At 39.9% G+C, this 27,128-nt stretch overlaps 3 protein-coding genes across 4 annotated transcripts; all 3 read right to left on the reverse strand.

The window, feature by feature from the left end:
* Positions 1-76: 76 nt before the first annotated feature.
* On the reverse strand, positions 77-5,086 carry tnni1a (troponin I type 1a (skeletal, slow)). Of its 2 annotated transcripts, none has more exons than XM_031311448.2 (8): positions 4,916-5,086; positions 3,042-3,073; positions 2,888-2,894; positions 2,706-2,747; positions 2,325-2,456; positions 1,855-1,944; positions 1,518-1,694; positions 77-819 (listed from the first exon to the last, which is right to left on the reverse strand). In XM_031311448.2, exons 2-8 carry the CDS (start codon positions 3,053-3,055, stop codon positions 715-717), a joined length of 567 nt encoding a protein of 188 aa, XP_031167308.1. In that variant the 5' UTR covers positions 3,056-3,073; positions 4,916-5,086; the 3' UTR covers positions 77-714. The 2 variants fall into 2 exon arrangements, with proteins under 2 accessions (XP_031167308.1, XP_031167307.1); XM_031311447.2 differs by having other exon boundaries at positions 3,042-3,074; positions 4,920-5,005.
* Positions 5,087-8,213: 3,127 nt separating this feature from the next.
* phlda3 (pleckstrin homology-like domain, family A, member 3) lies at positions 8,214-10,439 on the reverse strand. Its single transcript, XM_031311459.1, has 2 exons — positions 9,693-10,439; positions 8,214-8,822 (listed from the first exon to the last, which is right to left on the reverse strand). Exon 1 carries the CDS (start codon positions 10,096-10,098, stop codon positions 9,703-9,705), a length of 396 nt encoding a protein of 131 aa, XP_031167319.1. The 5' UTR covers positions 10,099-10,439; the 3' UTR covers positions 8,214-8,822; positions 9,693-9,702.
* Positions 10,440-11,380: 941 nt separating this feature from the next.
* On the reverse strand, positions 11,381-18,203 carry csrp1a (cysteine and glycine-rich protein 1a). Its single transcript, XM_031311420.2, has 6 exons — positions 17,875-18,203; positions 14,981-15,090; positions 13,971-14,139; positions 13,762-13,891; positions 13,583-13,679; positions 11,381-11,896 (listed from the first exon to the last, which is right to left on the reverse strand). Exons 2-6 carry the CDS (start codon positions 15,087-15,089, stop codon positions 11,820-11,822), a joined length of 582 nt encoding a protein of 193 aa, XP_031167280.1. The 5' UTR covers position 15,090; positions 17,875-18,203; the 3' UTR covers positions 11,381-11,819.
* Positions 18,204-27,128: the final 8,925 nt, after the last annotated feature.

Raw genomic sequence — 27,128 nt, forward strand, 5'->3', positions numbered from 1 at the left:
CTATTGATATCTTTGCTGTATCTTAACATTTGAAGCTTGCAGTACTGCAAAGGAAAGACAGCGATAACAAGATGACTATTATCTTAGAGGGATGAAGATTGCCCCATTTCTTTATTTAAAGAAAGCCATTGTTAATTGAGCACACATTTATACAGAAGAAAGCACAATGAAATGAAGATGCATTTTGTGTGTTTTACAGTATTGATGTTGCTGTTGCTGTTGTTGTTTGTGCATGTATAAATCCAGCTGATGAAGTGCAAATCATTTTCACAGTTCACAAAACCACAGGCCATGCTTTTGGACAGTCTATCACCAAGCAAGAATATCAAAGATGCAGTTTAAGTTGGCCGGGCCATGTTATTATTGGCTATAATATCATTTGGCTTGCTGATTACAATACTATCCACAATTGTCTTCTAGAAACACAAGCTGCCTTTTTTGAATTTGCTTTACAAAGACTAAATCTCTGGGTTTTAGGTGCAATATCAATTATGTGAACAATACAAATAATAGCACCATATCAATGAACAGCAAACCGATCACTTCTTAAGGGAAGTGGAGAAAACCTCAGGAGTGTAGGGACATGGCAGGGGCTTACAGAAGAATGACAGAAATCCAGAACCTGCAATAGACCGTTAGAAAACAAAACTGATTCAGATGCAGGAGGAGTGATGTCGCTCACATGACTCCAGCCCAGCCCATCACCTTCTGGGTTCACTGGGCAGGACCCTTAGCAGCATCAAACATCTTCTTCCTTCCCTCCATCCCTGACATGGCCTCCACATTCTTCCTCCAGTCACTGTCCTCTACAGGCCTCTTCTGCAGACAGATGCAGTAGAGAGTTAAATGGCATAAAAGAATGAGTCTTTTTTTTTTTTTTTAAAGAGACTGTGAAGTAGAGCAGGATCAGAATATCGTATTATCGTCATTGTTGTGCCTAAGCCTTTGAGGCCCATGTTGTCACCTGGGAATCCCCTATGATAATAGTGTATAACTGCTAGTATAACTGGTTTACAGCCCCTAATGCACTCAGAGACAAACACATCCATTCAGGCACACACACACACACACACACACACACACACACAAATACACACCCGCCACGGCTAATCTGCACATGTACGTACACGCACACACACACACACACACACACACACACACACACACACACACACACACACACACACACACCAGCAAACAGAACCGCTCACAAAAGTTACTCTTCTGTGTACAATGGGATCATTGTCTTATGTACCGTACCTCCTCTCACTCACACACACGGTCACCGCCCTGCACTGGCCTACTGCTTGGTATCTCAAACACACCCTTCACACACACATATACACACTTTTCAGGTGTTCCATATGGCACTTTAAGCACTGATGTCATGCATTTGAAAGCTACCTTGCATGCTTGCCCTAAGGAAGGTAGACATCTTGCTTGCACTGGTTTGCTTGTGTTCAGTGTGTGCGTGCATGCATGAGTGTGTTTCGTCTTTTATTCCCGTCTCCACACACCTTCTCAGTATCCTCTTTCTTGACAGACTTCAGGTTGGCCCGGAGGTCCATGGAGACTTTGTGCTTTGAGCCCAGCAGCGAGCGAAGGATGGCATCAGCAGACACACGAACACGACGGAGACTAGGTCTCTTGAATTTCCCCCTGAGGTCCAACACCTTGATGTTAAGGTCTTTAATCTGGACCAGGGGCAGAGAATCAAAAGACAATTGACCATTGGTCATTAATGACCAAGACCATTAGTACTGCAGGATTTTCACATGGTGACAGTTCTGCTCCATCTGCTTATGTGAGTTCAGCCCATAGCACATGGAAATGGGCTGAGGAAGTGATGTATACCTCACGTGTGTTGAGCATGACTTTGGCTTCAATGTCATATCGCTCCTCATCCACCACATCTATCTTGGCATGAAGCTCTCTGCAGAGGTCCTGCACATATACACACACAGCAACCTAAAATCTGTGCATCTGAAAAAGTTGCAGTTGCAGATCATCATCCTTTATATCCTCTATATGACGGAGCTTTAGTGCTCTGACTTCCTTTAATTTAACAGAATTTGCTGAAGTAGAAATCCATTTTTAGAGGGGTATTAGTTTTTAATGAGGAGGCAGAGGAAGCAGCAGTGCAAGACAGTTATCTGCAGAGTTCTTGAAAACATCATTGAAAAAAGGTTGTTTGCATCCTGGATCGACAACAATTGCCTGTAGTAGAATGGGAGCTGCAGCTTTTACAGGTTTTAAATTTTAAATGACCAGCCAGTGGAGGGAGTGAAGAATGAAAAGGACGTGGGAGAATTTGAGTAAGTTACCTGTAGTTGCGCAAGACTCAGGCTGCTGGTGTTTAGAGGAGGAGCTCTCTCTGACAGATAGTTCTGTTTCTCCTCCTCTTTAACCACAACCTCCTGTTCCAATTCCTCCTTGGCCTTTGCCACCATCAGACTCTGCACACATATGAATCGACATATAATACAATGTAATACAGGATGCTTTTACATTGCTCTGGTAAAGCACATCAAGTTTAAAAGTTTTTTTTATAGAAACATTCAGGTCTCACGGTACAGACTGGATGTTCAGATGTATCTGTACTGTATATCAGAGGATACAGTACAGCTACAAAGAACAGGACCTCTGCTGCTCTCCTATGGTCAAACACATGTATTACATCATAGTTTGGTGGAAACATCTCTTGCCTTGAGCATCAGCTTCCTCGAAGCTGAGATCTTTGGCTTCCTCTGGATGGAGAGCATAGTTCAGGACAACACGATTAAAATGTTAGTACTTCACTTGCAGCTTTTAATATCATTATCTGAATTGTTTCGTATTTGTAGCATTCACAAATAATTTAGCAGTCAGGGATAAAAAATGGTCTTACCTCTTGCCTGTAAAAAAAAAAGGACAATATTTAAAGGAAAGGAAAGACAAAGGAATATTCCTAAACAAAGCTCAGAAATATTTGTTTTGTGTTATGTGTGTGTGAATGAATGAGTAAATGGTCTATAATAAGACCACAAAGCCTGATCACTCACACATGCTCAGGCATCCTGCTGATGAGATTTCACTGGAGGAGAGACAGAAGAGATTAGAAACACACACACACACACACACACTCTGAACAGTTGTCAGTGTTTGTTCATCAGCCTTTGGAGGGCCAGATCATCTTTCCACACTTCTCTATGACAATTTTTTCAGAATGTGTCAAGCAGTCAGCCGGCCAATCATACAAAACTTCCTAAGTCTAGTGTTGAGGTTTTGAGATCTCTGCTGCTGATACTTGTATCCACCCCAATACAAGGGAGATGAATGCATGGCATCTTGTTTGTGTGTGTCACAAATGTACATTAGAGAAACTCAACAGGAATCAGGAATCAATGTCCCAGGTTTCCAAATAATTCTCAGACCTCACAGTGGACAGAAATATCATCTACCAAATGTAAGGCGAGACTGTGTTTTTAAAGGTCCCATATTGTAAAAAGTGAGAATTCCATGTTTTTATGTTCTATTTTTTGATAATAAAGCAGGTCTAGGTGCTGTATAAATTATCAAAATGCTAAATCTACAGAGAAATGCCCACAGCACTTATTTTAAAACTGTGCTTTTAAATGACTAGACTTCTGTACGGTTGTGATTAAAAAAAGAAAATGCTGTTACAGTCATTCCCCGGCTGCAGGGATGGTCCAGAGACTCCAAGAGCGCAGATGTGAAAGACCTAGAAAAGCTGACCGGTCAGAGCAGATTGGACTAACTAACTGACTAACTGTCAGAGGGTTAATACAGGTATACTAAGACAAGACAGTATGAGGAAAAATAAAATCTTTTTTGAACAATAAAGCATGTAAACATGTTCCAGTAGAAACCCAAAATAGTAGTATTAAAGTATTAACCTGAAAATGAGCATAACATGGGACCTTTAAGTCATCTTGTCAGCTCATCTCTATAGTGTTGTTTTCACTTTTGTCATCGCATTAGCTTACCCTTTCTCTCCCTCATTCGCATGGCCTTCTGGCCTTTATCTAATCAACAAGTGATTTACAGCCCTCAACCCTTCTCTATCTCACCTCTTCTCACCCTTTCTCTCTCCCATTTTACTTGTTGATTCCAGTTGAAAATGGCTCCTAAGACCTCCTAGCATGATGGGGTTACAAGCTGCTCCAACGGATTAGGAAAATTCCAGACTGATTGCCATCCCTCATCCATCTCTCCCGTCTCTCATCCCCTTCTTTCTCCTCAGGATTATCTCGGGGAGAGGAATTTAGAGTGGCCTGTCTCCCCAAATAGACTGGGGGACATCTGATAGACAGCTGTGGAGGGTGATTGTGCTCTGGGGTGCCCAGCCTGGATCAGGGATTTACCGCCAGTATCTCATGGATGCTTATGAGCCTCTGTGGTACAGCCAATATTGCAATGCAAAAAAAAAAATAAAAGCCCAAGCTGCTTTGAAAAGTTCATGTCAGCTTCAGATTTTAACAGAGTTGCTTTGGCTACATATTTAAACCGACTAGTTTGTATTATTTCAATTGATCATCCTGCAGAGTGTACTGGCTAATTAGCACTATGGTTTAAGTGCATCCACGGCCCTAAGGATGAAACCAGGCTATCAACAAAATGACATCAAAACCCTTGCTCTACATCTCTAAAATCCCTACTTACTGGATTGGCATTATATACTGATCCCCCTGCTAGACTACATTTCCATTGCATAAACCATTAGATTTCAGAGTTGTTTGAAAATGTGGATAAGGTCTACAAATTTTCAACAAATAAATGGTTGTACCAGACAAATTTATATCTGTTCAAACTGCCATCCATTCAGTTTGTGTACCATATATATGCACAGAAGGAAGTAATAGGCCTAACACCACACCTGAAGAGCTTTACAGACCACACCATGAAGGGACCTTACCGGTGTCAGAAGCAGGAAAGAGAGAGATGCGACAACAGCAGAGGCAGGATGGCCAGATCAGAGATGAGGCCAACGATTTGGTGTCCCTCTATTTAACTGCACCCCCCTCCCCATTGTCGTGCTCTCTCTTTCTCTTTTGTTAGTGGAGGCTATAATTAGTCAACCCCATCTCTCTAACTGCCTAGTCTTGCTCTGTCCATTTGTCTCTCATAGATTCATTATAAACCATGGGCCAGAAGTTAGAGCCTGGAGATTTGACCTTTGCACAACACAGTCATGGAATTTTTATACTGGTTACAGATTGTATGGAAAGGGAATTGACACAATATAAACATGGGAGAAGTAGTTGTTAGAACTGCTGGAAGAAAGAGAGCGTGACAACACCTGTGCCGTGTAATGATAGAAGTCATCTGTGTTGTTATACAGTATTTTTAGCCACACTAGCGGCTCAATGGATGGAAACTTCGGTCTATTGTTTCACCACTTTGGTCCAGACTGAAATATCTTAACAGCTATTACATGGAATCCCATGGATTTTTGTACAGACATTCGTGATCCACAGAGGGTGACTCCTAATGTCTTTGATGATCCCATCACTTTTTCCTGTAGCGCTACCATGGGGTGTATATTTTTGTTGTACACGGGTTTTGGAAATGGTATTGAACCATTGAGCTAGTGGCCAAATTACTACGATGCCATTTGTTTGATGTTATCATAGTATGTTTCATTTAATACATGTTGACAAGATACTTTTTTCCTTCTTGTGTTCCCTGAATTCATATTACTTTAACTGGGTTCACTTTCTCAAGATGTCTATTTCTTTTTTACTCTAAAACCTTTAGCCTCTTTTGATCAAAAATTGCAATGCTTTTAAGATGCCAAGGGCATGTTGTGCCAATATTGTACATACAAAATTAAGAGGCTCCCTCACAGATCAGGGTCCAAGAAATTCCAAGAGCATTATAAAAGACAAGGAAAAAAGACAGTACGACGCATTTCACACAGTGATATGGTATGGTCTGGTTCAACGACGCTGGATTGAAGAGAATATAAACCAAAAGTATAATGCACATACAGCCAAAAACTGTAATTTTTTTTTGTAAAACCAAATATTAGATACACAAGACAGATGATATTAATCAAAAAACAAATAGGAGCCTGCACTAAATGAAAACTTGCCAAAAACGTTGATGTGCAAATCACAGACAAGCCTCACAGACACACACTTACACCAAACCAAACAACAGTGAATAGAGAAGTTTTCTTTACTCAACAAGAGAAACAGACCTCTAGTGGTTTAAAACTCACACAACAAACAACAGCTCCATTTGGTAAAGCCTTAGAAGAAGACCTGTAAAACATTTTGAAGAGTCATTTTGAGTCCTTGTCAAAGAAGTATGCACACACATGCTCTTTTTCTTTTTCTACAAGCACTGACACACTAATATTCATTCACCTCTAGATAAGCTCATGTTCTAGGATTTGGTATATGAAATTGCAGGTCACTGTCTATGTCTATTTATCTGCTGAAAGAAAGTGCTGAGAAAATCAGTTGCTATCTGTTTATCTGCTGAGAAAACCAGACACCCTGGACAAAGGTTACGATGTTTAGACACGACATTCCACTGAGTAGTGTGAGCACACACTCTGAAGGACTGGACCTTTAAAGACAGGGTTGGTAATGTTGAAAAGTTAGCAAGATTTGAAAGTAGCATCTCCTCGGGGCTCCGTCTAACCCCTCCCCCTGCTCTCAGGGCTCCGGCCCGCGCACAGACTTGCATGAGTACCGCTGTGTTGCTGCTTCAGAGCAGAGCAGAGAAAGGACTGCAATTTTACTTCATGTCTCATTATCCGGTAGGCAAACACCTAGTATATATCTACGACGTTCCACTTCCAGGATTGTTCAGGTGCCGCCGGAAATTTGGATGTCTTTTATTTCGGCCGGATGTCCGTTACCTTCTGCTTTCTTTGTGTTGGCATTTTAAACTCCGGTGGATTTATGAGTACTATGGTTAACTGCTCCTAAGATCTCTGCAGGGTAAATCCAGACAGCTAGCTAGACTATATGTTGAATCTGAGTTTTCTGTTGCACGACTAAAACAACCTTTGAACGTATACGTTTCACTGAAACAAGTTCCTTCCCGAGGCTATTTTGCAGAGGCGCCGTTGCTCCGTGCGGTGCTTAGCGCCGCCCAAGACAATTGTGATTGGTTTAAAGAAATGGCAATAAACCAAAGCACATTTTTCTCCTATACCGGAATGCTGTGTGGGCTCGCCAGACCCTCGTCCCCAGCGCTGTGGAGGAAGGTCTGGCAATGCGAGACTAGCAAACACCTAATATTATCATACAGAATGTTTAAAACAAACAGGACCACTGTCAGCAATGCGGCGCATTGAGCTCAGGCTCAAAGAGTACACGCAGTGCGACAAGGAGGCATTTCATTGGTTCTTCAAGCGGACCTTGAGGCAGTGATTGGCCGGCATTTTTATAGGATTACAGCAGCGACAGATTACGGATCTTATTTGTTCTTTTCTCAGAGCCTATAAATTATGTATTGCTGTCGGGGTGTAATAGCTACCAACCCTGCCTTTAACAGACTTACTGCACATACCGTTACCACTACTTCGCTCCTCTCCACAGATCTCCTTCACACACACACACACACACACACACACACACACACACACACACACACACACTGTTTTGACCAATGATCCATCACTGGGTGTATCCACTCCTTGCAGTACTCCTGGTTGCTTGCTGACTCATGTGGTGTGGCTAGCTTTGGGGTTTTCCACAGTAATGGGAGAAGTCTCTACACAATCAACCCTTTGTTCTTGTCCTGCTCTGAGCCCCACAGCCAAACACAGCTCACACACTCAGTGCTATATTCTTGACACACAAAGCATCCTTGAATGAACAATATAATGCTAGGCCTCGCTAACGAGAGTCTGCTGATGCGGAGACCTTGCTGAACTTCATGCTGGGTGTGCCCGTAAAGGCTTCTGTAGGTTAGTATATGTGGGAGGATGTTTGTGTGCACATGCCTCAGGCTCACTGTGCTTCTCATTAGTCCTCCACACAACAAAAGGTATCCTGACTTTAGCACATACGTAACAGTGTGTGTGTCTATGTGTCTGGGGATGTGTGTATTTTCTAGAGGATATAACAGCAAGGTTACACCACAACTGGAAACAGATGAGCTTAGTAATAATAGAATTGCAGCTGACTTTATAGCTCTAAGAGACATATGTTCCAGAGAACTACAGCATTGTTCAAAAATAAAAATAAAAACTCTACGATTACAGAGGAAAATGTATTTAATCTTTTTAAAAGTGTAATACTGTACATGGTTTCAGCAAATATATAGAATACAGTGTGCAAAGAATATTAGCAAAATGTTTCTTCTTCATGTTTAACTTTAGAAAAAGCATGCATCTGTTCTGTCCATATAACAAAAGGTTTCAAAGCCAGTCAAACAGCAATGTGTTTTCATCAAAAGCAAGACTGAAGAAATAAAGTGACTCCTGTTTCAGCAACATTAGAAATAGGTAGGAAAAATATGTCCAAAATGGAAGATTTTTTTTAAACATCAAGGCACAAGGGGTAAACAGTGTCCGAGCTTTACAGTTGCTGTCTAAATAACGCCATCTTTTCCTTACGCAGCAGTCTCCACGATAACCTACAGTATATAAGATTCCTAGGCATTGTGTGACAGCGTGAAAAAGCTCATGTAGAAAGACAAGATGAGTGTTTGTGACACTTCTTCTTTCCCCTTCAATCCATTTTTCACTGATGGCTGCTCTGTACATCCCATCATGCTGTGCACCACAGAATCAAGCTGATGGATCTGGTGTCATCTACCCTTCTCCACCCTGATTGGTTCACTCCCAAGAAGTAGAAAGGCTGGAGAAAAAGAGAAAGGCACATTTTTTAAATATCAAATTCTTAATTTATATATTCAACACAGGTGCGGCTGATGATGTTTTTAGTGAGTTATATTACACTGTTACCACGGCTACTGAGTTAATTTGGGCACTTGACTACTGCAGCTCTCTTAAAGAAGCATCGCCATGGATTCCTGGACTGTGAGCTCATAGTTCAAACTTACACACTCAGTTCATGAACATTTGAGACTTCAGTGACTAGTTTCAGTAAATAACACTGTTGTCATGTGATGACACTGATTGTGTCCTAAATGTGGAAAAGCTTAGCTCTGGTCACTCCAAATGTCCAATTTAGTTCAGTTAAATACATAAGAAAAGGCTGTGTGTGTGTGTGTGTGTGTGTGTGTGTGTGTGTGTGTGTGTGTGTGTGTGTGTGTGTGTGCGCGCGCGCGCGTGCGTGCGTGGGTGGTTGTAGTGTAGGTGTGTGTGTGTGTGTGTGTGTGTGTGTGTGTGTGTGTGTGTGTGTGTGTGTGTGTGTGTGTTTAAAAATACTTGGCTGCCTAGTGAGGGAGAGGCAGGCAGATGTTATTTTGGAGGCTCACATTGTATCGTAATTATGTCCTCAAGTGAGAGTGAGTTTATGTCCTAAGACGACTGTGGTGGTGCAGTAAAGGCCGATGACCACAGTAAGGAAAAACTGACAGTGTAAACTGACATCTAAACACTGAAGTGATACTTGTAGCTTGATGCTTAAGTGCTTCTCGGCAATGGGCCATCTCATTTCCCAAAAGTCTGGATGCTTACATTCCATCCAATCACTAAATAGTAAAACCTGCATTTTGATGCCAGCCCTAGTCTAATTCACCTCCACCACCCGAGGAAGGCATACCTTTAACAGGTCAGAGCTCCTCATCCTCCCCAGTGCTGCCCAGGTGTGCTGTGGACAGGTGTCTGTTCCGTCCTGTTTGCACGGCCTGCAGGTTCTTATGGCGCACCAATGACAGAGCAATCTCCGCGTTCCACGCCGTGCCGTCCTGCGGACACCTAAAGTCAATCTCCTTTCCCGTAGCCATGACCACGGTGAAGTACACCAGCCCTCGCTTGTACTCCACACAGTCCACCGTGGCCATGCGCTCAAAGCGGAGCTCCTTTGCTTTGGAGCCGCCGCCTTTGCAGTTGTGCAGGCGCAGCCCTTCCTCTGTGAGAACGCAGCGCTTCTTCTTCCACAGCTGGAGGAGCCCGCTGCTGCGCTTCTCCAGCAGCCCGTCTCTGATCACTTTAGCCGGGAAAGACATGGCCACATTGAGCCGAACTCAGAGCCGAAACTTAGACAGTCATCTTCAGCAGTGATACGCCTCGAAATTAATCCATTAAATACAGATCTCATTTGTTACTGTATCGGAGTCAAGTGCCCCTCAGGAAAACATATCAATTTGAGCTATGGCATTAATAATAGCCAAGACAACACTCTCTAAAGTCTGCGTATAAAGCTAATGCATGCGCAACGACCGTACTCCGTTGAGGTTGGTACAGTAGACTGGTCTCCCTGGATATGTTTGAACATGCCCGGCTTCCCTGTGGACCGTCCCCGCCTCCTGATGACGGCAGGAGGAGATCCGGGCTGTTTATGAAATCCCCGTCTATTTTACAGCACCGTGTACTGTGTGTGTGTGTGTGTGTGTGTGTGTGTGTGTGTGTGTGTGTGTGTGTGTGTGTGTGTGTGTGTGTGTGTGTGTGTGTGTGTGTGTGTGTGTGTGAACAGAAATAGGCTACAGCCCTGAGCCCTCACACTCAGGTCACATTAGGCTATAAAATTAAATTTATTTTGTGGATTAACTAAAATAAATTAGTTAATTCACATTTAGCTGCCCCTCCAAGTTCCAAAAATGATTTATGACAAGCTGCTTCATCTTGTGTCTCTTTGAGCATGCTTTGAGAGCTTAAAAAGGAGGTTCAGGGTGGATAAAGAAGTCAGATGTTGTATGCTAATATGCCAGTGTGAGAGAGAAACGACAACAACAACAACAACAACAAAGTTTTGGAGCAATCCCAGTTTTAATTGTTTTGCATATTTTATAGCTTACACATGTTATAGTAGGCTACTGTTCATATAAAATGTACACATCCTGAAATAATAGTAGGCTAGGCATGTTTGAAACCAATGACAGGCCTGAATGTAATGATTAAAGTTAAACGAAGTGGAGAAACATGTCACAATGTTCTTAACAAACAAGCCTAGCTTATTACTCTGAGGTTTCACTGTACTGTTCTTATTGGAGTGAGCTTAATGGTAGGCTACTTTTAGTCATCCTTCACGTGCATGACAGTAACATGGCTCTAAGGTGACAGATAGCAGGATAGTGCAGCTGTAATTCCCCCAACTTTACAAGACAGGTCCCAGCACTGTGATGTGTCACTGCGATGTTATAAAAGGAATGGATACAATGAACATTGTGACATTTCTTGAAACTTACACACAGAACGTCACCTTTCAATACTTTACTTCACTATTCCCTACAGTTTCACTCACCTGTTCTTATGTAATTTCTGCACCAATTAAGAAAAACTGGCACCAAAATCTTTCAACTTTATTTATTAACATGCTGTTTGGAAAGCATAACATATAAAGAAAGCAGCATTTACTCTGTTACATAGAATACTGTTTAATGATAGCCTAGTGAGATTTCATAAGAGGGACAAATAAAAAAAAACAGTAAGAGCAATGCAATTCATCAATAAAGTGTTAAAAACGTAAATAGGGCCTAATGTTTCACTATTATGTAGGCCTATGGATTAGGCCTATGTATTAAGATTTACTGTAACAGCACTAGTTATGATTTTTGGCCAATATAAGGGAGAAATTGTGTTATATTTCTCACTGTACAATAATATAGTATAATACAGCTTTTTTTATCAAGCATGTGGCTGTCAGGTGCAGACTGCCCTCTGCAGGAAGAAGACAGAAATGCAGCTTTCTGGAAACCTGTCAACAGAGATCTCAGTGGTCTCTACCAAGTTACTTGGTATGCGACAGCGCCCCGGCTCCCAGTCCGTACCCAAATCCCTTGGGACCAAAGTGTTTGCCATAACAGCCTGTTGAAAAGAAAGGTAATGTCAAAAAACACCACACACTATGGTATCAACATCATATTCTTCAGTTAACCCCAGTTGGTGCCTCGCATGCATTCGAGTCAAAGCTAGCTAACCTAGCAACGTCAAAAGCATTAACGTTAGCCCCATTTGGGACATCAGCAGAGGGGAAACGGACTTGGAGATATTGTGTTTGAGCGTTGGTGTAGCCCTTTGCAAACATTTGATCTTTTTAGGTAGACTAGAAAGAAGCTATCTATAGGACCACTAGAAACTTTGAAGACCAACTCGCTGCTGGATGATATGTACAAATAATAATGCTATGTGACCTCAATACAGTTCTGAGGTTAGGTTACGGGCCAACGTTAGCTAAGCATAATCGTTTCCCTTCAAGAGCAACTTGGGAAGCATTATACATATTTGTTAATGTGCAGATGTTCAATATCCACATGGACAGGATAGTCTTTGAGGATTCTTGAAATAGAACTTTTCCACAGCCGACAGTTTTGATTTATCAAAGCAGGAATTGCCTCTCCATCATGCACAATACTAAACCCTGGAACTGGGTGGAGGACAAACCATCATTAATGCTATAATTAATTACACCTGTTCTTTTCCTGCTTACTACTTTTGTTGTTTCCCCTGCTATCTTTTGCTTTGGAAATCAAGGAGTAACCTGTGCCGTGATGACAAATTCAGTATGGGGCTTACTGCCTCTAAAAATAACTTTATTTGTAGGCTATAGCACTTTTCAAAACCAAGTTACAAAGTGCTGGAAATAGACCCTTTTTACAGTAGACTTTTTGACTTGTCAAAGCAGGAAAGTAAAGGTGAAAAGATGGCTCCACGAAGTGTCCCTGTAAGCCCTATCAGTTAGCGAGCATGCGTACAATACCAGAGTCTTGGAATTGGCTCCCCTAAATGGAATGCAGCCATCACTGGATGTTTTGTGAGTTAGAGAAGGGCACATCAATAATGCACTGTAATTATGGTTTGTGGAATGCTGAACCAGTTCTTTCAAATCAGTATAAAAACATGCTCTATTTTTCCTATTCCTGAAAATGTTATTGTTGTGTACTTGAGGATATCTTTAGGTAGGGGGCCATCTGCTGTATTCTTGTGTTTATTACAACTCAGTCACCAACTCACAGGCCACTAATAAAAACATAACAGATAATTTTCTCTTTCTCATTTAAATTTGAGTGTTGCATCCAATCATTTCCCCCCTCCTCTAGTTTAGGATGTGCTATCTTGCGCTTTTAGTAGGACACACTGTGTATGTTGTGTTACAGTATGGTGCATAATATCATAATCTCTGTCAGACAAATGCAGCCTGCATGGATCAACACGGGTCAACCTGCCTGGCTTCACCACTCTGGACCAGCATTGAAAACAGGTCAGACATATTACTATACGATGATATAATACCATTATATATACTTATAATAGATATGTTATTGGCAGTAACGTCTAGCCTCTTGACCATGAACGAAATCTCAGAGTGAACTTGAACACAATTCGATTAGTTCTTAACCTTAACAAGTACTTCTTAAAAGAAGAATTTGTTATTTGTTATTTGTTTGAAGAATGTGTTAAAGAATGCTTGTGCAGTTTCAGATACAGGCTTCCTGTGTAATTGTATAACAATAGGCTATTATTTTGTTTCATTTCATGCATAGGAAGTTTTACCTTTGCAGTAGATTTCTCCATCCTTATCAGCTAGTGTGGTTGACTCAAGGCTCTTCCCACATGTTGCACAGGTGAAACATCCAGTCTTATGCCATGACTGTGAATAAAAAGATCCATTTTTAAAAAGGGGGTATTTTTTGCAAGCATGCACATGTGTGTGCATGTGTGTTTTTCCTTACACTCCCGGCTCCAATCACTTTCTCTGCAGCGTAGACAGACTTCCCACAGCGAGGGCACTTGTCTGACCCTCCAAACTTCTGAGCCAGCTTGGATGGGTTCGGGTTGCTGGTAGGACGATGAGGTGCAGGTCTAATGGAGAGAGAGACAAGATGTAGATAAAGGGCCTAAAAAAGAGATCAAGAAGTGTGTATGTTTGTGTGTTACTCACTCTTCATGTGTAATACCCAAAGACTCTCCCTTGTCCATGCTGAGTGTCCCTGCTCCCTGGCCATAACCGTAGCCTTTTGGCCCATGTTTCTTGCCGTAGCATGCCTTGCAGTAAATTTCATCCATACGAACAGCTACAGTTGTGCTGTCCAAGTTCTTCCCACACACCACTGCAAAACAAAACACACACACATACTGTACATGTATGTTATTGTTTTGAATAGTTGTGCACATGTTTTTGGGCACATTCCTGCAATTAGATAGGCTCCTAACGGTTTCCTTTTATGGAACAGTTCTATTGAAGAAGCATGTTCTTATCTAAATTCCATCACAGGAATGTTTATTTAAAACAGGAACACAAATAACTCCACTTACAACTCCATATTTTTCAAGTTGAGGCAGAAAAAGACGTTTTTATTTCATTACATTTCTTTTAATTGTGTTGTTTTACTGTTGCAATGTTTGTGTTTTTAAGGATATAGAAAAAATATTCCCTTAGCTGTTGTAAGTGGGTAGATTATGTTGTTTTGCTGGTGAACTTTATTTCTATGTGTAATTGCCCAAACATTGAAGCTATGATTTAATATTATATAATCAACTATAAAGGTGCTTTCTAGATTTAAAAAAAGCTATCTCATCAACAGTAAATGTCAAATTTCAGCTTGAGAAACAAAGAGTAAGGTTCTCTTATAAGACTCAATAATTTACACCAATGTTCAAATTTCATACAGGAGGATATCTTTCATATAGGGAAATATACACATTTTCATGCTTATAAGTATTAAAGCAACAACACTATCTTGGATTTTTTTTAAGCGACTATGCATGGTGCCTATTACAGCATTTTTTTATTATGCTGTTCCACCTATGCATGCATATACATTTTTCTTTGAGCGTAGATGAGCAACAGTTCACATTAGGCTAGTATTACTTGTGACTGTAATGACAAGTGTCCGAAATTCAGCAGTTTCCACGTTGACAATGACAGGAAGCAGCAAAGAGTTGACTCACTGCACAGGAAGCAAGACTTGTGGAAGCTCCGCCCATCACAAAGGACCTCTTCTGCAAAGTAAACTGTCTTCTGACAGCGGCCACACTTGTTTCCCCCTCCTAATGGCATCCTTTAGTAATGCATGCAGCATGAACACAGACACACACAAACACACTGTAATAACAGCTTTAAAAAAATGTAAATACAGATGCAGCATCTTCACGAAGAAGAAGAAACCCAGAGAGAGTGATTCTCTACGTTTTAGAGAGAAAAAGCTAACAATTAGATGCTAGAAAAGAGTAAAAATGTGACTGTGGCTAAAATAATGTATAGGTATATTCCTTCAGGGAATACAATTAAAATGTTATTTCTTGACCTGGTTTAAAAGCCTGTAATTTGCATGTGGAACTAGGCCTAACATTTAAAAACAATTGGAAAACTAATTAATTCCTTTACACAACCATCTGTAGTTTCTGTTGTAAGAAACCCATTTTAACATCCAGATTTGGTTGCCTGTAATTTTGGCTTTGTAAAGCCAGGCCCTAAGACTGTAATTTCACTCCTGCCAGTTCTCTGTGGCTTCTTTAATGGACCAGCAAGCTGGCAGTGAAGCAAAAAATACAAGAATAATTCTTTTCTTTTTTTTATGTTAATCGGCTAGAGTTGATAGTTGCTCACAGCCAATGTGGAAGTCATGTGAAAATGTGACTATCAAAGTTGGTGGAATGTGAAAGATCCTGGCATCCTGCCTGTTTCTACCCAGTGTGTTTCCCAGCATGACCCTCCCTCTCCAATCTCGTGTATCCACATCCACATTCCTGACCGTGTAAACCCTCCCACCTCCCTGCCCCTGACTCACACCATCTAATCCCTGCATGTCTGCCTCATTCTTTATCAATTCTGCCGACCTCTTAATGTGAGTTGTAGGTTTGTTCTATTAGGCAAGAATATGTTAAATGAAGAAGCAGCTGCAACTCTACCTGGGTCAGCTCCTTTTTCTATTGGTCAGAGCACAGGATGGAGCTGAGCTTTCCGCAAAGTATGATATGAGGCCATTTCGACACACTTCCTGTGTGTGCCTGGCTGCACCAAATTATCTCTCTCCCTTTCTTTAAAAGTAAATGCAACACCCCAAAATTAAACATACCTTCTTTAATGCTGACACCAGAACTGGTACTTAATGTGAATATGAGCTCATTGTATGATATTAAGAGTGAAGTAATGGGTGGAGCAGTTTGTGTTTGGCCGCTGCTGCTCTGTGACTTTCCATCATTGTAAGCACAGACTGTTTTAGTTTCTGGAGGTTATTCACAGGCCAGACAGTGACATCTTATAAAGCACTGGGAATAAGTGACTGTGAAGAAAACTTTATGCTGGATCATTGGGATCTAGCTTTATTTTTGGATGCTCTAACAGTTGTCAACTGTCTGTCTGATATATACTTTCAGGGTCATAAGTGACACAACCTCAAATTATAACAATGCATTTAAGTCACAAACTGACTAGCACAACCACATGAGCCTGAACTGAGTAAGATTCAGGGAAACAGTGCTGAAGCAGAAGAAGTAAAGCATGTGAAACATAGAGGAAAGTGAAAGACCTTGATTATGAATGTTCTGCTAGTGAGAATTTGTATTAGCAGCCACACTGACACCAACTGGTATTTTCAGAATTATTTTATGCAAAGGTTTGCAGTTTTTTATATTCTACATTCCTGGAAACAAGACAAGAGCTTGCTTTTACTGCCAGTAAAAGCAGAAATGTCAGGAATATTTCTGTACCAGGCATTGGTAGAAAAATAGCCTTTTTAAGAGCTTTCCAGCAGCCAAACTAGGAAAAATATGACTAGAAGTGGTAAATCAGAAGTCTCAAATAACTCTTTTGTGTCATTTTACAGCAATGTTAGAGTGAAAACAATCAGTGAGGAGCAGAAAAGAAGGTAGAGGCTTGGACATGAGAGGAGTGTCATGATGTGAAGATGACGCCAGCTCCAGGAAACAGAAGGTGAGAAAAAACAGGTGATGAATTCAAATAAAGTTAGTCAATATTTATTTAGATTTGTACAGATAAGGGCTGCTCTAGCTTATTATGACAAGTCTATTCACAGGATTGGCAGACAGTGATGGGGCTGAATGGGTTAACAGTTGTCAATCTGACTACAGAGGGGAATGCATAGAGAAGTGAGACAAGGTGAGGAGTAATAAAGAGTATTCTCACTTGACAGGCTAAAAGGTTATTAGAGCCGTCATTATTTCATAAAATTAGGGCAGTGTTTTGAGAAAAACAAGGTTTATGATTGCTGGTCTTTCAGAGTTAAACGTCAAGGCTTCTCCTTTACCAATAATGTGTTAATTTAGTTAGTACATGAATAATCCAGGTCTTGGCTAAATGATTTGTGCAGTATTCTTGAAGATGACTTCTGGCACATGTTGATAATTGTGGCTCTGCAAGTTTAGACATGTGGGGACACTAACTGTTGTACAGGAATGTTCAAATAAAACAGTGAATGAGAAGTAAGAAGTGAAAACAAATCAGGAAGTCAGTTCATGAAGGAAATGCGACAGCATATGACATCTGTATGATTTAGGTGGAGATTGCCTACTCTTCTATATCAACTTCTACACTTTGAACCAAAGAGCATAAATATCTTTGCATACTGTATTGGGTTTTCATTTAAATTAGCGTTACACATTGCATTACTGTTTAATGGCATGTTTTGCAAACTCTAATGCATGCTAGCTGTTGAAACAAAGGAGTCTCCTCTGACCTGACTTGCATGGAAAATACATTAACATTGACATTGTGGTTTCGTATCTTATCATGCATCACCACAAAGAGTAGGAAATTAGATACAGTAAGAGGCAAACAGAAAGCAGGAAGCTTAAGCAGGATGTAGTATATTAACATGACTTACCTGCAGTTAGTAGGTGCTATCAGTCAGTGATGATGTACAGGTTGAAGTTTTACTCCCTGATCGGAGAAATGCACCACTGGGGTGTGTTCAGAAAACCAGCGGCCCAACGTTAGGTGGAGGAGTTGTACTTTTAGCCTGCAGGAGAAAAGTAGCTTCTCTTACTAACCCAAATGTTATGACTTTATCCTAGACTCAGACCACGTTGATGGTATGTGCCTGTTCACCTTTCCACTGTTCCAGATGTGCTCTTATAGGGAGGAGCTTCTGTTGTTGCTGCTTCAGTCCACACACTATGGCGTGTCGAGCAACAGGGGAGTTTCTGACTGACTAGTTGAGCGAAAGAGAGAGAGAGAGAGAGAGAGAGAGAGACAGACAGAGAGACAGAGAGACAGAGAGAGAGAGAGAGAATGGGGAGGGAACTTGGATTGAAAAGCTGTGTATTGCCTTGAAATAGTTACTACCTTAATACCTACTTAAAATTAGAGCCAGAAACACAGTGAATAAAAAAAGTAGTGCAAAGACATAGTTCACTTTATGAGCACAGAAAAATAATAGTAGAATAGTTCAAGCTAGAGTGGTGCAAGAGCATTTACTGTGCATTTTAACTTCTCAAATTTCTTTTTTAAATTTTAAAGGCATTTTCTCCCCTCCCTATCTTTTTGTCTTCAGATTACTGCAGGCTTCATGTAGTAATTTCATTGCTGGTGTCAAATGACAAGATGCTAAAAGTAGGATAATGTATAAAAATGCCAGAGGTATTTTAAACATCTTCATACTTTGGTTTCAGGCTGGGCTTTACATGAAACCATTCAAAAGGCCCACTCCTCAGATTAGAGACATTTTCAGGACAATCAACCACCCGTCAAACCTGCTGAACTGGGTGAACTCCCCATTAATTAAGCTGTTGTGATGTTTAGGTGTTTTGTGTGTTTGTCTTAAAGCAACATGCCAATCCTGAAATTGCCTGGTGAGGGATAACATGCCTGCATTGTGTCATATCCTTTATTCCTTTATTGGATCCCCATTAGCTGCTAACAATGTAGCAGCTACTCTTTCTGGGGTCCACATACAACAATCATAACATATACAAAATAATTCCAAAACATGCACATTTTACATACATTTAAAAAAAACACATATAGTGCACTGTCACTGTATATTTACATATTTCCTAAATTAGTGTCAGGTAAAATAACATCGCAAGCATGTATAGTCCGTCATAGTTATACACTTAGATTAAATAATGTTTAGTTATTGTTGAAGTGTTTTCTAAGTAATTTTTTAAAACCTTACTGGGTGCCTCCACTGTGATAGTTGGCAAGCTATTCCACATTGTGACGGCTCTTAACATTACAGACCTGGATACTGCATCAGTCTGGGGTTTTTGCTTGACTAGATAACCCCTATCTGCCTTCTGTGTACTATAACTGTGTTGGTCTCTCACATAATTTGTCTGTAAGACAAATCGGCTGTTGACTAAAACAGATATTCCTAAAAAAAAAAAATCATAAGGTTGCATGCCAACATTTTATCTACTCTGAGCTGAGAGACTGGCATGCACACTCTGTACTCAGCCTCGCACCTGATGGACAGGCAAGTGCGAGTTTTTCTGCTTTATTTTAAGCTATCCAAACCTGAGAATAGGATTGTTGACAGAAATATATGGAGGATACAAAGATATAACCTTGGTCTCCCCCTAGATTTCTTTAAGCAGCAGTAAGAGTGGGTGAGAGTAAGTGTATACACTAATAACTTCCAGCTGACTGCATCAAGAATGATCTTGAATGACTCATGTTCTTCTTGATGTTTTCAGATTTTGACTGAGTATTGTTTTCTTCTTTTATGTGTTTTATCTTATGACCCAGTAAATTAATCACACTTTATTTTTAAATCTGTCTTGAGGTTAAACTTTGACAGAACTGTTTTCCCTCTTACACAGGAAACAGGATGCCATCTTAAAGTAATTCCAGCCTTTGTCCTTTATCACCACAACATTAAATGAGCTTTAGGGACTAGCTGGTAAAGGTCACTCTGATATGCTCAATGGATGAGAAAGCATTAATAGAAAATGGATTAAGGAGGTGTTTGCCTAATGCCGACAGACAAAGCAGAGTGGATGAAGAGCATTCAGCTCTACAACAATTGACCTCTGCTACCATCATGTGGTCATTGTGGATACTGAACACCAGTACAAAAGTAAGTTGGCCTACAAACAAACAGTGACTCTATACTTGTATGTGCATTTACAGTACCAACACGTCAGTTACTGTTTGTTTGAATGTAGGATTGCAACTAACTAGCTATTGTTTTAATTATCCATTAATATGCAGATCATTTTCTCAAATGATCTTTTAATCTTTTACATGGTTCCCATAGGTCCCTGACATCTGTGAAAGTTTATGAATTTGAGGAGAAAAAGCATGCCCTTGAAAGATTTTTACAAATAGACATAAATAGACATGGGTCATTGAAAGTGCTTGAATTTATATATTTTGTGCAAGAATAAAAAATAGAGTTCTTTTTAAAAAAACATTAGTAAATAGGCTATATATTGCTTTGCTGTGTTAGACGAAGCAGAGACCACATAGTCATTACTGTAACACCGCACAATTGAGAGTTGTTCACACATTTAAGCCTCTCTCTTTTTGATTGTTGTCTGTGAGCTTCTGTAGAGCCTTTCTAGTTCTCATTATAAAAATCCTCAGTAATTACCTAGATCTCGTGTCTCAAACAGACAGACAGCATAGGTGGAGTAAAGCTGTATTTCTCCCAACTTTACATGGTACAGGACTTATTATACCAGCAGCACTGGGATGTGTCACTGCGATGTTATTAGAGAAATGGATACAATGAACATTGTGACATTTCTTGAAACTTAAACACAGAACATCAACCTCCAATACTTCCCTATTCCTTAGTTTCACTCACCTGTTCTTACTGTATATGTAATTTCTGCAGCAATTAAGAAAACCTGGCACTCCAATCTTTCAACTTTATTTATTAACCTGTTGTTTGGAAAGCATAACATATAAAAAAGCAGCACTGACTCGATTACATAGAATGTTATTATGATACTGAGATTTAATTTGCAGATGGAAATACTGTAAGAGCAGATCATCACTGCAGCATTAAACAGAATTATTTTTTTCAGGATTAAGTATGGATTATGTATTAAGATTTACTGTAACAGCACTAGTAATGATCTTTGGCCTATATGAGGCACAAATGGTGTTATATTTCTCACTGTACAATCTTATAATGTGGCTTTTTCATCAAGCATGTGGCTGTCAGGTGCATGTTTACTGGCAGCAGACTGCCCTCTGCAGGAAGAAGACAGTAATGCAGCTTTCTGGAAACCTGTCAACAGAGATCTCAGTGGTCTCTACCAAGTTACTTGGGATGCGTCAGCGCCCCGGCTCCCCCTCCGTACCCAAATCCCTTGGGACCATATTTTCGACAATAACAGCCTGTTGAACAGAAAGGTAATGTCAAAAACCCTCCACGCTATGGTATCAACATCATATCCTTGCAAACATTTTATCATTTTAGGTAGACAGAAGCTATCTGTAGACACCACGAGAAACTTTGAAGATATAACTCACTGCTGGATGATAGGTAAAAAAACAAATAATGCTATGTGACCTTATACAGATCTGAGGTCACAAATAGGACTAACGTTAGATAAGCATCTTCATTTCCCTTAAAGAGCAACTTGGGAAGCAGGTTAAAGTTATTTGTTAATGTGCAGAGAACGGTATATTTCATTATCCACATGGACAGGAGAGTCTTTGAGGATTCTTGAAATAGACCTTTTCCACAGCTTACAGTATCACAGCAGGAAGCCTCTCCAGTGAGCCTCTATGCACAATACTAAACCCTGGAACTGGCTCCCCTAAATGGAATGCAGCCATCATTAATGTCTTCCTGCTTTGATAAGTCAAAATGTCTGCTGTGAAAATGGTTTATTGACCACCCAGTGATGTGTGATATACTTAATCTATGTATAACGGTTAAAATGTCCCAAACTAGGCCTGGCATGGAATCTAAAAAGTAAACCACTTACTTTGAAAAGAAAGTGTGATTAATCTTGGACAACAGCTTTGTATCGTGCCTTCCTTTGATTAATGTACAATCATAGTAATTCAACACGTTGAATATTAGAAATTGAAATGAGCAATCTGCAAAAATGCTAAACATAAAATAAATTGTGTATTCTCACCATGCATGTTTTGTAAGGCAGAGAAGTGCGCTTTAATAATGCAATGTAATTCTGGTTTGTGGAATGCTGAACTAGTTCTCTCAATTCAATATATACAAAAAAGAAAGGAGTTTAATGATTGAAACAAGCTTTTGAGCTTCAGTATATTTCTTATTCAATGTTATTGTTGTGTACTTAAGGATATCTTTATGTAGGGGGCCCTCTGCAGTATTCCTGTGTTTATCACAACTCAGTCACACACTCACAGGCCACAAGCAAAAACATAGCAGATCATTTTCTTTCATTTAAGAAGGAAAATTCCAGTGTTGCATCCAATCATACAACTGTCTGGTATATTTGTATAGTTTAGCAGTTAAGTGCACGGAACTACATTTGCAAACCTAGGTCTTGTGTTAAATGTGACAACCCATGTATAAACAGGTTAAATGAGTGTTGAAAAATGCTTCCAAATACAGGCTTTCTGTGTAAATGTAAAGCAATATGCTATGTTTTAGTTTTATTCTTGCATAGGAAGTGAAGTTTTACTTTTGCAGTAGATCTGTTCTTCGTCCTTCTTCTCAGCTACTGTGTTTGAGTCAAGGCTCTTATTACATGTTGCACAGGTGAAACATCCACGCTTATGCCATGACTGTAAATAAATAGAAAATCCATTTTTAAAAAGGGTTTTAATCTTTGAAAGCAACTTGCATGTGTGTCCATGTGTGAATTTACTTACTTTGCCGGCTGCAATCACCTCCTCATTAGAGTAGACTCCCTTGTTACAGCGAGCGCACTTACTTGGACCTCCAAACCGTGCATCCATGCTGAGTGTTCCTGCTTCCTTGCAAAAATGTTAGCCTTTTGCAGCACTGAGGTGTGTTCAGGAAACCAGTGGTCCAACGTTAGGTGGAGGAGTTGCACTTTTAATCTGTAGGAGAAAAGTAGCATCTGTTACTTACACAAAAGTATGACTTTATCCTAGACTCAGACAGAGTTGATGGTATGTGCCTCTCTTGTGTTGTTGCTGTTTCAGTCCGTGTTGAGCAACAGGCTAGGGGGGTTTCTGACTGACTGGCTGAGAGAGAGCGACACAGAGAGAGAGAGAAAGAGAGAGACTGGGGAGGGGAAATCTGTGTATTGCCTTGCACAGTGAAAATATTTTATACCTACTAACAATTTGGGGTGGGAGTCATCAGAGTCCTCATGATATGTTATTATTATCAAGATACCTTGGTCACAATACGATAATATTGCAGTTTTAAACATATTGCGATATTTTGTGATATATTGTAATTTTATTAAATTTTTTCCAACTTCAAATTATGTCCCCTTAGGACAATTGCTTACAGAAATGAATTTAATAATAAATTAATACGTTGGTGTCCGTGTATTGCCAGTATTGCCACGGAAAATATTGCGATACAAAGCTGTATTGATGTTTTCTCCCACCCCTACTAAGAATTTGAGCCAGAAACATTGACTAAAAAAAGTTAAACTTTATGAGCACAGAAAAAAAATAACGTAAATAGACGGGTCATTGAAAGTGCTTGAATTATATACTTTGTGCAAGAATAGAAATTGAAGTACTTTAGATATTTTCGTTACTTAACATTAGTATATAGGCTATATACTGTATTGTTTTGCTGTGTTAGAGGACGCAGAGACCACATAGTCATCACTGTAACACAGCACAATTGATGTGTTCACACGTTTAAGCTTTGTTCTCTTTCAAATTGTTGTCTGTGAGCTTCTGTAAAGCCTGCTAGTTCTCATGACAATTCTTAGTGGTAACAGTAATTACCCAGATCTTGTCTCTTAAACTATGCCACGTGTAGTGTCCTTGAATTTTAGGTAATCGTGCCTTAAAAGTCGTTAAAAAGTCCTTAAATTTGATGTTTAAGAAGGTGTGGGAACCCTGCTTTTATAATATAAAATATTGGAAATAGGGTGGGTCTCAGTTTCCCAGAGCTCATAGTGACATCTCAAATTGTTTAGCTTTTTCTTAAAGACAGTCCAAAACCTGAATATAATCTATGATGTAAATATAACAACCCTGTGTTTAAAGACACCTTTAAACAGGTCAAATTGCAGGGCTGCTGTTTTAGAGGTAGACGACATAGAAAAAAAGAGTAATGGTAAGAAGTTAGCGGCTGTGCTTACCTGTGAAGCTCTGTGACAGTCTCTCTCTCTCTGTTTTTGGTGTTTACTGCAGTGCTGTCATTGGGTTTGAGTGGAAATTTCCGCTGCCAGTAGTCTACTACTGGTTTACCTTGTTGCACAGGTATTGTAAAGGCAGAAGGAGTCGAGCTTAGCCTAAGGCCAAAAAAAAACCCTGCAACATTTAATAGGTGACAGTCAACAGGTTCTGCTGGCATACTACTGACCGTAACTAACTACTACTAACGTTGTGTAGTGATTTGGCAAGGAACGGCGGCATTATTTACAGTAGGGGAGAGTGGGGTACGATGAGCCAGTTTTTACTTATGTGGATCTCCAGGCAAGGGAAATTGAGACAGAAGTATAATGAATACATCTACTGTTAATTTGGGATGTTGCCTATCAACTGAAAATATAAGAATGCACCTATGACAAAGAGCCTTGGAAATATGACCTCAAAAAAAAAAGTGTTCATGTGACTCAACTTACCCCAGGGTAGGGGTAAGTTGATCCCAGTCAGTGGGTAAATTCAGCCATCTGGGGGTAAATTGACCATCCTATTTTTCACATTTTAATGCAAGCATAATAAAAAAAAAAAACTTGCCTCTTAAAAAAAAAAAGATTTAATAATGCACTTACCTTTCCAAACAATGTTTTTTTTTTTAAAGCTACTTCAAACAACACAAAACAAACCAATTGAAGTTTCATTTTCCCTTTTAATCTTTTATTTTTTGTATTGGTGCTGGCAGTCCTTCACTTAACAGAAATAGTTTTAAACATTTCTGTTAAGTGAAGGACTGCCAGCATAGTTTTCAGGAGCAAGAAATATGGTTATATGCTGTATTTCTTATGCTGTTAATCAAGTCATGTCCACACACACACACACATATATATATATATATATATATATATATATATATATATATATATATATATATATATATATATATAAATAAATAAATAAACGTGTTTGGCAGAAAGAACGTCCCTCCACTGTGTTCAGTTCTTGTTGTTCTTTCAGAACGTCCCTCCACTGTGTTCAGTTCTTGTTGTTCTTTCAAACAACAGTTTGAACTTCCAGACCTCAGCACAATGAAAAAGACTATTGGACATTCCATCCATCAAGATGGCAGGGAAATATGAGTTGTTGCTCCCTCCTTGCAGTTCCTCCAACCTTTTGAGATTTAGGAAGCTTCTTCAGCACATCATTTGGGAATTTAAACCTATAAAACAAAGACAAGAGCCATGATGAAAAAAATCTGAATCGTTAAGCTATGCTAAAATCATACTAAACAGCCCTGAATACATATCCTGGTAACTGTGGCTGATAAGTAAACACATGGCAATTTCTTGTACAGTAAATGTACTTTACTCTTGTATCTTGCTTTAGTTGCCATTAAATTGTATTAATATTATGGAATATATTAATTCTATCACCTGTCCATCACTTTTGGTCAGATTGTCAAAGAACCCCCTGACTTTATGTGTTTCGTTGAAGGCTGTAACTCTGGTTCAATTTACCCCACATCATCTGGCTGACTTTGCCCCACAGTCACCATTTAGGTAAAAACGGCCTAGCTTAGCAATTCAGGCTAACCTTTAGCTTAATGATTCACATGGTTTTATATGTTGACAAATCACCAACATGTACCATACACAACTTTAGACCTAGATAAATTTGCTTTGGCACAACAGCTATTTACGGTGGGCGACAGGGGCAAACGCCCTGCAACTTAAGAAAACACACGCAAATAGACAAAACACAAGCAAATTAAGAAAACAACTTCATTAATTTGACAACACATGTGCAGCATTCAGCAAACGCGCTGCAAATACCACAACACAACCAAATGCATAAACGCACTGCAAATATGAAACGATGCAAAAAGAAAAGCACGCAAACCCCGAAAAAAGAAGCGATGCAAAAAGAAAAACAACTTCATTAATTTGACAACACATGCGCAGCATTCAGCAAACACACTGCAAATACACACAACACAACCAAATACATAAACATATCACAAATATGAAACGATGCAAAAAGAAAAGGACACAAACCCAGAAAACAAATGCAACAAAAAAACGCTGCATCCAGATTACACAACGGAAGTTCTCCAGACCTCTAGAGGGAGCAGCTAAGTGGAACAGCTGGATTTTCGACCTCACAGGGGGAGAGAGAGAGAGAGAGAGAGAGAGAGAGAGAGAGAGAGAGAGAGAGAGAGAGAGAGAGAGAGAGAGAGAGAGAGAGAGAGAGAGAGCGAGAGCGAGCGAGCGAAACTGCATAGACTGTAAATATTAAGTCTATGTTTGAGATATGTTTTCTCTCGTTTGGTGGGTGTGTCTCGGCTCAGGTCCCAGCTGATACTCAATCAGCAGAGACGTCTGTAAACTCGTGGTGATAAAATATTTAAAACTGCATCAGCGTTTAACGTTGACGTTTGTTTAAGCCACATGAAAGGGTTTAATTTCGAGGTCCGAAATTACTGAAGTGTAGGCCTCCTCAAGTGTAAAATTGTGATTATATAACAACGGTTACCAACAAAATAGGTGATCAATCAAAAAGTGATCAATCTGTATTCATATTGTGGAGCAATTCGCTCTTGAAATACAAAAAACAGACAGGATTTCTAGTCCCTCCCTGTCTAGTAAACCAGCCAATTTACCGTGGGATTTATCAAACTGAATAAATCCCGCCCGCACATATAAACACAAAACTGCTTTGCTAACTCCAACGTGTTGTAAGTAAGACATCTGCTGGAAAAGTTATTGTATTCATTAGCATGATTGCCGTACTGTTTAGTTCACAAACATCCAATACACCAAAGTACAAACACATAGCGGACCAGATGCAAGCTTTTATTTTGAAAAGCCGAAGCTCGGGGACAGCACCAGCCGGGAG

The sequence above is a fragment of the Sander lucioperca genome, chromosome 12 (assembly GCF_008315115.2).
Source record: "Sander lucioperca isolate FBNREF2018 chromosome 12, SLUC_FBN_1.2, whole genome shotgun sequence".
Taxonomy (NCBI): Eukaryota; Metazoa; Chordata; class Actinopteri; order Perciformes; family Percidae; genus Sander; species Sander lucioperca.